Source organism: Myxocyprinus asiaticus, chromosome 44 (assembly GCF_019703515.2).
Source record: "Myxocyprinus asiaticus isolate MX2 ecotype Aquarium Trade chromosome 44, UBuf_Myxa_2, whole genome shotgun sequence".
Taxonomy (NCBI): Eukaryota; Metazoa; Chordata; class Actinopteri; order Cypriniformes; family Catostomidae; genus Myxocyprinus; species Myxocyprinus asiaticus.
In genome coordinates this window covers 2,272,296-2,285,707 of record NC_059387.1, presented here as the reverse complement: position 1 = coordinate 2,285,707, position 13,412 = coordinate 2,272,296, and the positions used below count along the sequence as shown (strand labels likewise).

General features: G+C 40.3%; 1 protein-coding gene across 1 annotated transcript in view; it reads left to right on the top strand.

Moving 5' to 3' along the window:
- bmp6 (bone morphogenetic protein 6) overlaps window positions 1–13,412 on the top strand; it is a 92,045-nt gene that overhangs the window by 63,010 nt on the left and 15,623 nt on the right. The window contains exons 3-4 of the mRNA XM_051686853.1: window positions 9,225–9,373; window positions 11,077–11,271. Coding sequence (XP_051542813.1) covers window positions 9,225–9,373; window positions 11,077–11,271 — 344 coding nt within the window. The remainder of the gene's footprint in view (window positions 1–9,224; window positions 9,374–11,076; window positions 11,272–13,412) is intronic.

The following is a 13,412-nucleotide window of genomic DNA, read 5'->3' as shown; positions in this document are numbered from 1 at the left end:
CGGACGCCTCGAACTCAGGCTGGGGTGCCGTGTGCAACGGGCAGGCAGTGTCGGGTCTCTGGACAGGCTCTGGACAGCCCCGACTCCAATGGCACAACAACTGCTTAGAGTTGCTGGCGGTATTGCTGGCCCTGAGGAGGCTTCGGCCATTGATTCAGGGCAAGCATGTGTTGGTCCGGACCGACAACACAGTGACCGTAGCATACATAAACTGCCAAGGCGGCGTACGCTCACGTCGCATGTCGCAACTCACCCGCCACCTCCTTTGGAGTCAGCAGACGTTGAAGTCTCTGTGAGCCACTCACCTTCCGGGTGTCCTCAACCGTGCAGCGGGCGCGCTCTCATGGCAGGTAACACTCCGCGGGGAGTGGAGACTCTACCCCCACGTAGTCCAGTTGATTTGGGATAGATTCGGGGAGGCGCAAGTAGACCTTTTCGCCTCCCAAGAGTCCTCTCACTGACCTTTTGGAATTCCCTGTCTGAGGCCCCCCTTGGCATGGATGCCTTGGTGAACAGCTGGCCTCGGGGGCTACGCAAGTATGCGTTTCCTCCTGTGAGCCTCATTGCACAGACTCTGTGCAAAGTCAGGGAGGACGAGCAGCAAGTCCTGTTCGTTGCGTCATACTGGCCCAACCAGACTTGGTTCTCGGATCTGATGCTTCAGGCAGTAGCATCTCCCTGGTGCATTCCCCTGAGGTGGGATCTTCTCACTCAGGGGCAGGGCATGCTTCAGCACCCACAGCCAGACCTCTGGAATCTCCATGTCTGGCTCCTGGATGGGACGCGGAAGACCTAGCATGTCTTCCACCAGTGGTAGTAAATATGATCACTCAGGCCAGAGCCCCCTCTACGAGGTGGCTGTATGCCTTGAAGTGGCATCTCTTTGCGAACTGGTGTTCTTCCCGTGGGGAAGATCCACAGAGATGCGCCATCGGGTCTGTGCTATCTTTCCTTCAGGAAGGGCTGGAGAGATGGCCTCCCTCTACCCTGAAAGTGTACGTGGCTTCCATAGCAGCATACCACGCTACACTGGACGGGAGACCCTCACGACAGTGCATGCTGATCAACAGGTTCCTCAAGGGCACGAGGAGGTTGAATCCTCCTAGACTGTGCCTGATTCTCTCTTGGGATCTCTCTGTGGTCCTACCTGCCCTACAGAGAGCACCCTTTGAGCCCCTGGAGCAGGCAGAGCTTAGCACTTTGTCTCTGAAGATGGCCCTGCTTGTGGCGCACATTCCATCAAGAGGGTGGGGGACATGCAGGTGCTCTCTGTCATCAGCGAATGTCTGGAGTTCGGGCCGGCACGCTCTCACGTGATCTTGAGACCCTGGCCCTGTTACATGCCCAAAGTTCCCACCACTCCCTTTCAGGACCAGGTAGTGAACCTGCAAGTGCTCCCTGCAGAGGAGGAAGACCTGGTCTTGTTGTTGCTGTGTCCAGTTCGCATCCTTCGCATCTATCTGGACCGCACACAGAGCTTTAGATGCTCAGAGCAGCTCTTTGTCTGTTTTGGTGGGCAGCAGAATGGGAAAGCTGTCTCCAAGCAGAGACTGGCCCATTGGATTGTGGATGCCATTTTCCTCGCATACCAATCAGAGGACTTGCCATGCCCCTTGGGAGTCTGGAACACTCCACTAGAGGTGTTGCGTCCTCCTGGGCACTGGCAAAGGAGGCCTCTCTAGCAGACATATGCAGAGCTGCGGGTTGGGCTACACCCAATACCTTCGCGAGGTTTTACAACCTATGCATATAGCCGGTTTCAACCCGAGTGTTACGCGGTAACAGCAGGAAGGCCGGGCGGCCGGTTGGGTGTACCGCTTGCATTGCTCCTTTCCCCTTTTTCAAAGGTGATAATGTGCGCCTTTTGTCCCCAACAGTTCCCGGTGAACCCCGGACACCTCTTTAATTCTTAAGCACTGTTCGGTGATGAACTCGGGGGGGGGGGATTACGGCACCAGGCCCAGTACTCATGGTATGCTCCTTTTCAGGTGAGCCCGTGTGCTCGGGCTCAGTGCTCCATATGTGGTGATTCCCTTTGGTAATCCCGTATGATGAGTTTCCACTGTTCGTTTTCCCTATAGGTGAACCCTGTGTTTCCCCTCACCAGAGCTTTCTCTGCCTCGGCCACTGTTGCTGCGTATCCTCTCTGTAGATAGGGTCTACATATGTGAACTTCCCCGTTGTTGAGTCCATGTGAGGGATTCTCCACATGTTAACTTCCCTCCGGTAGGATGTGGTATCCGTAGTGCCCTCCCTCCTGGAGAGGGAAGAGCACTTCCCAGTGCTATCCTAGAAAGTGCTCAGCAGGAAATTGCTTATCAGCAAATCAGGAAAGGCTCCGCCAGTAGCCTCCTTGGGTAAGTGCCTCCTCCCCCCTTAACGGGACTAGGGAGATGCCTTACTTGGCTCTCTGGAAGGTCACGGCATGGTTAAGCGCTCGCTGCGAGGCACGCAGCAGCTTGCCCGTGTTCACCCTTCCGTACCTTGTGACACGTTCAGCACCTGCGGCGTTTCCTGTTGGAACCCTTAGTGTCACTACATCGACACAACGTCGAGTGAGTGACAGACAGGGAACATCTTGGTTACTGATGTAACCTCTGTTCCCTGATAGAGGGAACAAGACGATGTGTCCCTCCTGCCACGGCACTGAACCACACGCTGACATGGCTGGGACTCTCTATCGGCTCCTCAGCATAAATCTGAATGAGTGGTGCACGCCATCTCCTTTTATACCTGTATATCCGGGGTGGAGAGTGGCATGCAAATTCCACTCACCAATTCTCATTGGCCTTTGCTATTTTAAGCAAAGGTGATTGGGGCTCACAAGATCGAACCCCTAGTGTCACTACATCGACACAACGTCTCATTCCCTCCATCAGGGAGCAAAGGTTACATCAGTAACCAAGACGTTTAGTTAGTTTTTATTTTAGTTTTAGTATTTTTTATGGCTGCCAAAACTGAGTGTTTACTGGTGTAATTAAAAAAGTCTAATATCATTTCAGTTCTCATGGCTGTCTCATATTACCTCTGTCTAATGGTATTTGTTGCAAATTGTATAATATATGGTGAATATGGGTAAAGTGACAAAGGACATTTAAGCTTGATCCGTATTGTATCCATATGCATTTCTTTAAATGTTTATAAATCATTACTAAACCAATCTTTGGGGAGTAAACAATTAAAGGGATAGTTCACCCAAAAAGATTTAAGTTCTCTCATCATTTACTGACACTCATGCCATCCCAGATGTGTATGACTTTCTTTCTTCTGTAGAACACAATTTAAGATTTTTAGAAGAGTATTTCAGCTCTGTAGGTCCATACAATGCAAGTCAATAGGGGCCAAAACTTTGAAGTTCCAAAAAGCACATAAAGGCAGCATAAAAGTAATCAATAAGACTCCGGTGGTTAGGTGTGAGTGAGAAACAGATAAATATTTAAGTCCTTTTTTACCGTAAATCTTGACATCAGCAGTCTCCTTGGCAATCATAATTTCAAGCTTGATTATATTTCCCAGTGCCATCTAGCACTCTGCAAACTGTCCTAGTAAGTGCAATCGAGCTTGAAATAATGATCGGTCCTGTAGACTGCAATTGCAAGATGTGCAGTGAAAAAGGAGTTATATATCTTGGTCTGTTCTCACCCAAAACAGATTAGATCACTTCAGAAGACATTGAATAAAACACCTATGGATAACTTTTATGATACCTTTATGTGCTTTTTGGAGCTTCAGCGTTTTGGACCCTGCTGACTTGCATTTTATGGACCTACAGAGCTGAAATATTCTTCTAAAAATCTTCATTTGTGTTCTGCAGAAGAAAGAAAGTCAAAAACATCTGGGATGGCATGAGGGTGAGTAAATGATGAGAGAATTTTCATTTTAGGGTCAACTATCCTTTTATCTTTTTGAGGTATTAAATGGGTTATTTTACTTTGAGATTGGTGAGATTTCATGACCATTGGTGGGAAAAGCAATGGTAAAGAACATGACAGAAAATTGAGGTAAATCTTGTTAATGTTATAAAAAAGTATAAGTTAACTTAATGTTATGATGTGAAAATATATATGAAAATATAAAAATTCCAAATAGATAATTATTTTTCCTCTGTCCCACTTTACCAGCACTGCTTAAAACAATCTGGGATTTGGACAAAAGGGGGTCTTCAAAGGTTCTACATCCCAGTATTGAATATTGCTTCATTTTTGCTTTTGACAAAGGTAGAAGACATCCTAAGCTTTCTTTAAAGGTATAATCTTAGGTTATGTGTCGTTTGGATCATAATTCAAAGTGTCAAGAAAATAAACATTTCCAAAAGTGTCCCATTTGCCCATATTCACCCTAGTATAACAAAAACAAAAACTAAAATGAATTTGAGATAATTTTTATTGTATTTTAGTTAGTTTTGGATTTATGAAAAAATATTTTAGTTTAGTTTCAGTTTTTTCCTATAATTTCAGTTTTTATTTTTATTTTAGTTAACGAAAATGATTTTAGTTAGTTTTCATTTTAGTTCTCATTAACTAGGCTTTTATTTTAAGCGATATCTTGAGTTTATATATCAGCATTCATTGTATCACTGTACAACAATTTGCTATGATGCAAATTATAGCGTGCTTTGTGGTATTTCCCTACATACCACTTTATGCCAGAGTTGCCAGTAAATCTCAAATGTTGTGTGGCTTGCAAAATGCATTTGCTTACAAACATATTAATTTGCAAACTTGTCAAGTTCTAACAGCATAATTACTGTGTTTATGATTGGTGATCTTTAAAAAACACACTGGTTCTGGAAATGCGGTAGAGCTAGCTAGACTAAGCAGATGCAGAAATGGCTGAGAGGAACTTCTGAAGTGTGGAAGTCTTTAATCCGTGAAGCAAAAAAATAAAATAAAAAATCTTGGTTCTGGAGGTGGTGCAGAGGGGCTGAATATCTGGCTCGATCTAGCTTATGTGGCAAGACGATTTTACCTAAAAGTGCAGCATAAGGAACCTCAAATCAACAAGCTTCACATGGCCTTAAATGTAAAGAAACAATAGCATGCAATGGCATTTTTCACGTACTAATAGTGCTGTTACCCGAACTAACAAAAACATATTAGGTTGAGAAATGTTTTGCCTGGACTTTATGTTATATAGGTGAAGTGTAATTTCTGCTCCACTAGCAGCACCAAACGGAATTGCAAAAATAATGTATGTTTCTAAAAGTTGCAAACACTCTACCGTCTGCTGTTATTTGGACAAGGGTATTCCCGCCCAAACTCACTCCATTGTTAAACCAATGGTGCAATGTCAGGCCGCTGAAATACACAGAATACCTACAGTAAAGTTTGCATACCCTGGCAGAAAATATGACTGATCATGAAAAAAATAAAATAAAAGTCTTTTATTTAAGAATAGTGATCATATGAAGCCATTTATTATCACATAGTTGTTTGGCTCCTTTTTAAATCATAATGATAACAGAAATCACCCAAATGGCCCTGATCAAAAGTTTACATATCCTTGAATGTTTGGCCTTGTTACAGACACACAAGGTGATACACACAGGTTTAAATGGCAATTAAAGGTTCATTTCCTACACCTGTGCCTTTTTAAATTGCAATTAGTGCCTGTGTATAAATAGTCAATAAGTTTGTTAGCTCTCACATGGATGCGCTGAGCAGGCTAGATACTGGTATCTAGGCATGATATTTCGATGTAGACTTACCTAGAGTTGCAGGCCCCAGCAGACTAGCCAATAACAGCACTTGTAAAATCTCCATGGCTGGTGTAAATGACTCTGCCCCTTGCCATGGATTGGCCAGGTGAGTAGGAATTGGGGTCACTCCAAGTTTTTGGAGATCAGTGGTTTGTTCTGTGTCCCACAACACTAAAGCCATGGGGAGCAGAAAAGAACTGTCAAAAGACCTGCGTAACAAGGTAATGGAACTTTATAAAGATGGAAAAGGATATAAAAAGATATCCAAAGCCTTGAAAATGCAAGTCAGTACTGTTCAATCACTTATTAAGAAGTGGAAAATTCGGGGATCTCTTGATACCAAGCCAAGGTCAGGTAGACCAAGAAAGATTTCAGCCACAACTGCCAGAAGAATTGTTCGGAATACAAAGAAAAACCCACAGGTAACGTCAGGAGAAATACAGGCTGCTCTGGAAAAAGACGGTGTGATTGTTTCAAGGAGCACAATACGATGATACTTGAACAAATATTAGCTTAAAAGGATTAAAAAATTATTTTGATTGTTGATTCAGTGACTAACTTATTTCACACAAGACACTCATTTGTCACCACCTTCTGGCATCACCAGAAATGGTCACTGAATCATTAAATGGATCTGAACGAATTTTGGTGAACATAATCAAAACACTTGAGCCACAAGTGTTGGGTCTGTGTGAGCCACCTACTGACAGCTGTGTCCCCCCATTTTAAAAATGACTGCTACACCCCTGGTTTGGAATGGAATACTTGCATACCACTGAGGACTGTCTGCTATTTTATGGGAAACATAAAGCATTATGAAATGACAAACATATCAAACAGCAGTAAGTAACATTCTGTTGTCATCATGACATCACATTATATTCAATGTTTAATCAAAGTCCCTTTCAAGGCAAGTCAGTGCAATCTTTGTAACAGTCCTGGGCAGCTATTTTTTGTGCAAACAAGCAGCAAAAAACATATAGCTCCTATCTACTTGAATGGAGGAAGCCTGAAATCTCCAAAATGGTTGGTCAAGATTACGACCGAAGAGCATATTTAAAATCAGCAGTAAAATCTGTCAACACTGGTATCATAAATTTAGTTCTTTAGCTCAGATCACGCTTAAAAACGCTTTTTTTTTTTTTCAGGCTGGTCCAGCTAATGTGCATGTGCGTTCTCGAGTTGACTGACAGGTGATGTCTGTATCTAAAAGGTGATTCGCTCTCTTACCTTTAAGGCGGGGCTTCCTTTTCTACATCTGTTGGCTGTTGGCCATTCCAGTATCTCCCATTCATTTTAATAGCAGTGGTCTGTCTATGCTAAACTGTCTCTGGTTTAATTCAACGAGTCGCATCCAAATTATCGTGGATTTAAAAGGGTTATTTTGCATTTTTAATTAAAGTTTGTGTTTAAAAAAAGAGTATTTGATCCATACTTGCTAAACAGCAGTATTTGATCACTGTTTGTATACACTGCAAAGGATGCATACTGCAGAGTAAAATGGTAGTATGCTATTCTGATCTTTTATATTTTCCATATATCATTTGTGGTTGATTTTACTTACAGTTTCAAATCCCATTCATCACACTGGGATTGTGGGATACAGTATTCCCTGCAGTGTGTCCTGTTGTATATTGCACTGGTTGGTAAATGTTGTTGATGATCTCGATATTCTATTCTTTAAATAAAAATTGTATACTGTGCACAGTATTATTGCTGCTTTCCATTCAACAAGAAAAAAATGGGAATTACCAACTTCCACTTGGAAAAGTGCAATGGAACACCACTTAAATTTGGATTTCCAACTTGGAAACATGCGGAAATCCTCAACTCGATTTCGCCAAGATGTGCGTGATGTCATAAAAACATGTCAGTACCCAGTGAGATGTAATAAGTTTATGATAAACTTTCACTTTTAAGCAAAACAAACAAACAAACAAAACCCTCATTACTGAGTCAAAGTTCTGACATTACATTATAATAAAACTTAATTGTAGAGACAGTAAATCGTACTCCCTTTTGAAGCAAATGCTAGCATTGCATAGCATTGTTTATTCTCTTCAATTTGATTAGACATCTCTGTTGACAATCAAACAACTGCTAAGCTAACGAGAGTGTTGCGGTTTTGTTTCCATCTTCCAAACATTGAACAATGTAATGCCTTTGTGGTCGGAAATCGAAGATATCAAGTCAGAATATCCCACATCCGACTTATCGCAATTTATCATGCGGAAATAGTCAGATTAGTGTGGTAGTATGCAGTTCCAAACATGCCATTGCAATTCTGTTTTGTGGATTCAACTGGACTCTTTAAATCTCTTGAAGACCGTTTTAAGAATGCGTTTAGGAAACAGCATACATGTAATCCTGACAATCTGTATCCTGATGTGATTTATATGTCTTATACCAGCACTGACACTGTGAAATCAGCATTACTAGAGCTGGGTACAAATACACATTTTCCAGTTAATCACCATCTTCATCAAACAATGGAATGCCTCTGATCAGAGATCAGAGATATAAATTAGGATGGTAGTATTCAGTTCCAAACATAGCCATTGCAATTCTGTTTTGTGCCACTAGTGGCTCAGAAATTACACACTGCACCTACAACATTGGAAAGATAGTCCATTCATGTTGAATTCCAAAAATGTATGAATGTATCATCATATATTGATAGCACTATTTTAGAAATCTGTCTCTCAATAGTGAGAACACTGTATAAATTGTATTCATCTTGAAATCATATGGCAAACATCATTTTTCTGTTTGTATGAGGATCCATCAATGCCTCATGAAAAAAACATGCATGCCAGGACTGTAGAATTCTGTTTGTATATATTCCAGTCCTTGTTTGTTTTCATGGACGTCTGGCCTCCCGAAAAATCCTTCTGAGCCATATGTGATGGTCCCGTATGCATAGGCATGTAGCCCAATTTTAACAGCATCCTACAACAGAGGCAATAAATGCGATTTATGCAAACAAAAAAGGCCTTACACTTCTAACTCTATTATTCCACTTAATTTAATGTGTCTATAAGAGGCATTACAGTGGGGCTTTAGAGCGGGCAGCTCCCCTGTGGTCTCATACGGACCCCATCCCAGGTGAGAGTGTGTGACTGGTGGCACTGAACAGTGTGAGTCAGCATTAGTGAAGAGTTCACACTAAACGTGATGTGTGAACCACCGCAGGGCTGAAGTTCGTGTGGAGCTCCTCAGAGAGCGGCTGTAATTAATGAGCTATAACGAGGGGCTGCAGGGCATTCTCACAACACCTGTGTGAGCGACACGCTTTGAAGTGACCAGCCAATGAGGAACTGCTCACTTGCAGTGTGTAATTTCTATAATGGAAGCAGGCCTCCCTGTAAGACTACTGCCTTTAAACTTCTGCTTCTGTCACCAACTCAAGTCCCCCTATTTGACAATAGATAGATACATTTATACAGTATTTTATAAGTAGTAGTATTAAAATGGGGTAATGTGATGTTCATAACAGTTAATAAACTCCTGACATGTTTGTTTGCAGGGATGCTGATCTGTTTCTGCTGGAGTCTCGCAGGTTGTGGGCAGCAGAAGAAGGATGGCTGGAGTTTGACATCACAGCCACCAGTAATCTTTGGGTGATGAGCCCGTATCATAATCTGGGTTTACAGATCAGTGTGGAGACCAGCAGTGGTAAGAGGAGAACACTATCATGTTTTACCTAATTTATTCAGTATACATTTTAAGTACAACTCATTCAGAAACACCAAAAACACATCTGACTATAAGCAGTATGAATTATTACACATAAAATGATGTTGCCAGATTATTTATAACCAGTAGTGTCATTTCCAGTAATAATCCTTTAGAAAATGGAGAAGCCAGTGTACTGCACTATTATCTATTTCATTATCTGTTTGATTGCCTAACCTCCTAAACCCGAGCATGATTGCTTGTGTGCATTTTCCATTTCTGTTTTATTTGTAACTAGTAGCATCTAATAAACATGCAAAATAAATAAATAAATAAAATTACAGCAAATAGTTTTCCTTAAATCTGATGTCCTCATATGTGGACAGTGGGACTAAGTTACCACTAAGTTACCACTAAGTTCTATAGCTTGGTATTAGTTACCAAGTTAAAGTAATATATATATATATATATATATATATATATATATATATATATATATATATTATTTTTTTTTTTTTTTTTTTTTTTTCATTAAATGGTTTATTATGTTTTATGTTTATTATGACATTACAGTTGATTTTCTGTAAAGCTGCTTTGGAATAATGTGTATTGGGAAAAGCAAAAATAAAAAAACTACACAAATACAAATTATTTGACTTGATTTGACTTTTATGGACAATTTTTTATTTTTTATTTTTTGTACTTCGGCAACAAATCTCAATGTTCTCTCTTTGCACTGTCAAGCAAGTAATAGCCAGCACTGAAGCATTTTTTAAAATCAGAAATCATCATTAATAATTCTTTAGTATTTAATAGCATCCAAAGTAATGGCCAGCATCATCCAGTCACTGCCAACCATGTTTAAATAAAATGTAGCATTATAATTTCTGAATCTATGTACTGATTATCATTGAGTGGTCACATGTTGAGTGGTCCAAACATCATCTGCAGCCTGAAACTGAACTTTTGGTCGGATTTTAGGAGTGAATACACTTGGCTGCATAGGAAAGCTATAGGATGCTCCCTCGCTCCCTATTTAGTGAATGACTTTTTTTCTGTCTCGAACAGATCAAAATGCACCTTATTTTCATCCTAACTTCATATAAAGACTCTGAAGGCAACATTTTTCATCTTTTGGATGAACGCTTTGATTCTCAATGTGATAATGCACAGTAAATATAGGATTTCTAAGGGAAAATAGTCCTATAGTCCTCATCTGCAGTCATTGTGTTTAACAGTGTGCCGTTTCGTGATAAATCGCTCAAATTTTCAAAATGGCATATCAGAATAAACTAGAGACTCTACGCTTTTTACCTAAACAGTTTTCAGTGGAAAAATTTAATGAGGTTTCTTACCAGATGTAGTTTTGTTGGTGTTTCTCCCAGACAAACTCCGCATGAGGTTAATGCATTCAAGATTTGTTGCTGCCACCTTAACTGTGTTTGTGTTATATAACTTTTTAATGGATTTAAAAATATATATTTTAATTGTTTAATCAATACTTAAGTTCAGTTTGATTCTGTCCGATTTGTGAATCGATTCAACAACAACAACAAAAAACGATTCAAATGTGGATGTCACTGTTATGTGGTCTCATTTGAAGAAATGGGGATAATGAAAATTATGCACTGTAGATACTTGAAATCTTTGTATCTAAAATACGACTGTATTTATAAAAGTATTCTTTCTTCTGGTTTTTGTAGGCAGGAGCATCAGTTCTGCAGAAGCAGGGTTAGTGGGGCGTGATGGTGCTCTGGAGAGGCAGCCGTTCATGGTGGCCTTTTTCAAAGTGAGTGAAGTCCGTATCCGATCCGTCCGGTCCATGGGCAAACGGCGTCAACAGAACCGCAATCGCTCCAACAGTCCACAGGAGGCATCAAAGGGAATGGCTCATGCAGGTCAGACTTTCACAGTTTTGTGAATTTCACATTTTTGTGAACTAAAGGCAAGGCAAGTTGAATACACACATACCTGTATGGAAGAAATCCATGCAGTTACATTTACAAGAGAAGGTTGAAAGGGATTCTTTAATGATGTTTTTGTATCTGATAAGGTTTACTGAGTCCAGATCTTCATAATCCTGCAAGTTAGGGATCTGGATTTAACAAATCTCTTTAAGACCCTTTTGAGAATGCATTTAGGAAGCAGAACATATGTAACCCTGACATCCTGTATCCTGATGTGACTTATATGTCTTATACCAGCACTGACACTGTGGAGTCCAGTGATTTCAGCATTACAAATACATTTTCCAATTAATCACCATCTTCATTTAATGATCTGATATAGATTCTTAAAATCTACAGCTTGATTTATTAATAATTGAATGAGTCATTCAATCATGTACTGTATATTCAATAATATAATTGAAACAGATTTGTGGAAATTCTAACTGAAATGTTCCCAAATGATTTGACATTCAATCAAAATCGGAATTAAAATTAACTGAGAAAATGAATAAGGCTACGTCTACATTAACACATTTGAAAATGGCGTTTTCGTTTCAAAACGCTCTCCGTCCACAATAGCGTTTTCAAGTGTTTTCCAAAAGTTGCTCATCCACACTGAAACGTCTGAAAACGCTTACGTCCCTGTACTATGCATGAGTAAAACGTAAGACGCTTCAACATGCGTCATTTTCGTCAGGCGTTTATTTACTTTCCACCTCTTTGAAACATCGCGGCAATGTACAGTCTGAAAAGCAACTGTCCTCGTGATCCACCGCTGAACAACAACTGCGAGTAAACATCCCGTCTCCTTTGAAGAAATGTAAGCTGAAGTATGTACAAACTGACATTAATCTTTAACAACGCAATCAAACTGGAGTGTAGCCAAAACAACTGCGAAACAACGTCATCCACCATCTTGTTTTGGACTGAATGGGTCACATGACTGCGTCACATGACTAAAAATGCATCATCGTTTTCGGAAGCATCTGTTTTCACAGTCCACACTACAACGGCAAAACAGCGTTTTCAAATTTATCCACTTTGGAGTGCGTTTTCAAAAAGCTCAGTTTTTGCATATCGGAAGGCCAAAACGGAGAGAAAAAGATGCTTTTTCAAACAAAAACGTATTAGTGAGGACAAGGCCTAAGAGCTTGTGAATCAGTATTGAATCAAATCAAATCGAGAAATCAGCACTAATAAACAGCCCTAAGAATTACATAATTAAGGATAATTGTCAGAAGACCTTTATTAATTAAATATGAATCTTTCTAGTAGGGAGAGTTTTCTGTATCTCATTATCATACTGGTTTGGGGTGGTCTTTATTCCGTGAAATTGGAGGGTCAGACAGCTAAGTGCTAATACCAACAAAATCCAGAACTAATTTTACATGTGAGGCCTCGACACATGAACGACTTACAGGTGAATAACTTGAACAAAAGTTTATGATTTTCAGAAGTGTTATCATTGCATCAGTGTTATTTAAATGAAAAAAAAATTATATCTTTGCATCTTTCATCAAATTTTATAAACTTCTAAAACGACTTTCTCAACTTTCTCAACCCCTCCTCTCCAACCTCCTGTCAAATAGAGACCATTTTTCACCATTCAGTCAATTCCTGAAGGATAAATTCAAGTATTTTGTTGTTAATTATCCTGTTTAAATATTAGAAAAATGCCAGATTACAATGGTAAAGTGGGTTTGCGAACACAATTTTATGTTGACTTTATGTGATTTGTGTTTGTAAATGACAATACATTCAGTGCATATTCCCTACAGGCATGACGAAATTGAAACTCTTATTGGGTATTTTAAATGTTGTGTCCATGTGTGTTGGACACTGCATGTTTCACTTGCTTGTACAGTAGTGCTGAAACTCACAGCTCATAAACCTTGCACGCTACGTGTCCTGGCAAAAGAGTAAAATCTGCCTAATTTGTTCTGAAGGATTGGACTTTATGTAACCCAAAACATCAGCCCCTCTCCCGGCTCTGCTTGGGATGTCTGGAGCATAAATATTTACATTTGGAGCAGGAAGTTGCGAAGCCATTGTGACAGCGGTTCCCTCGTGGCTGTGTTGAGTGTGCATGT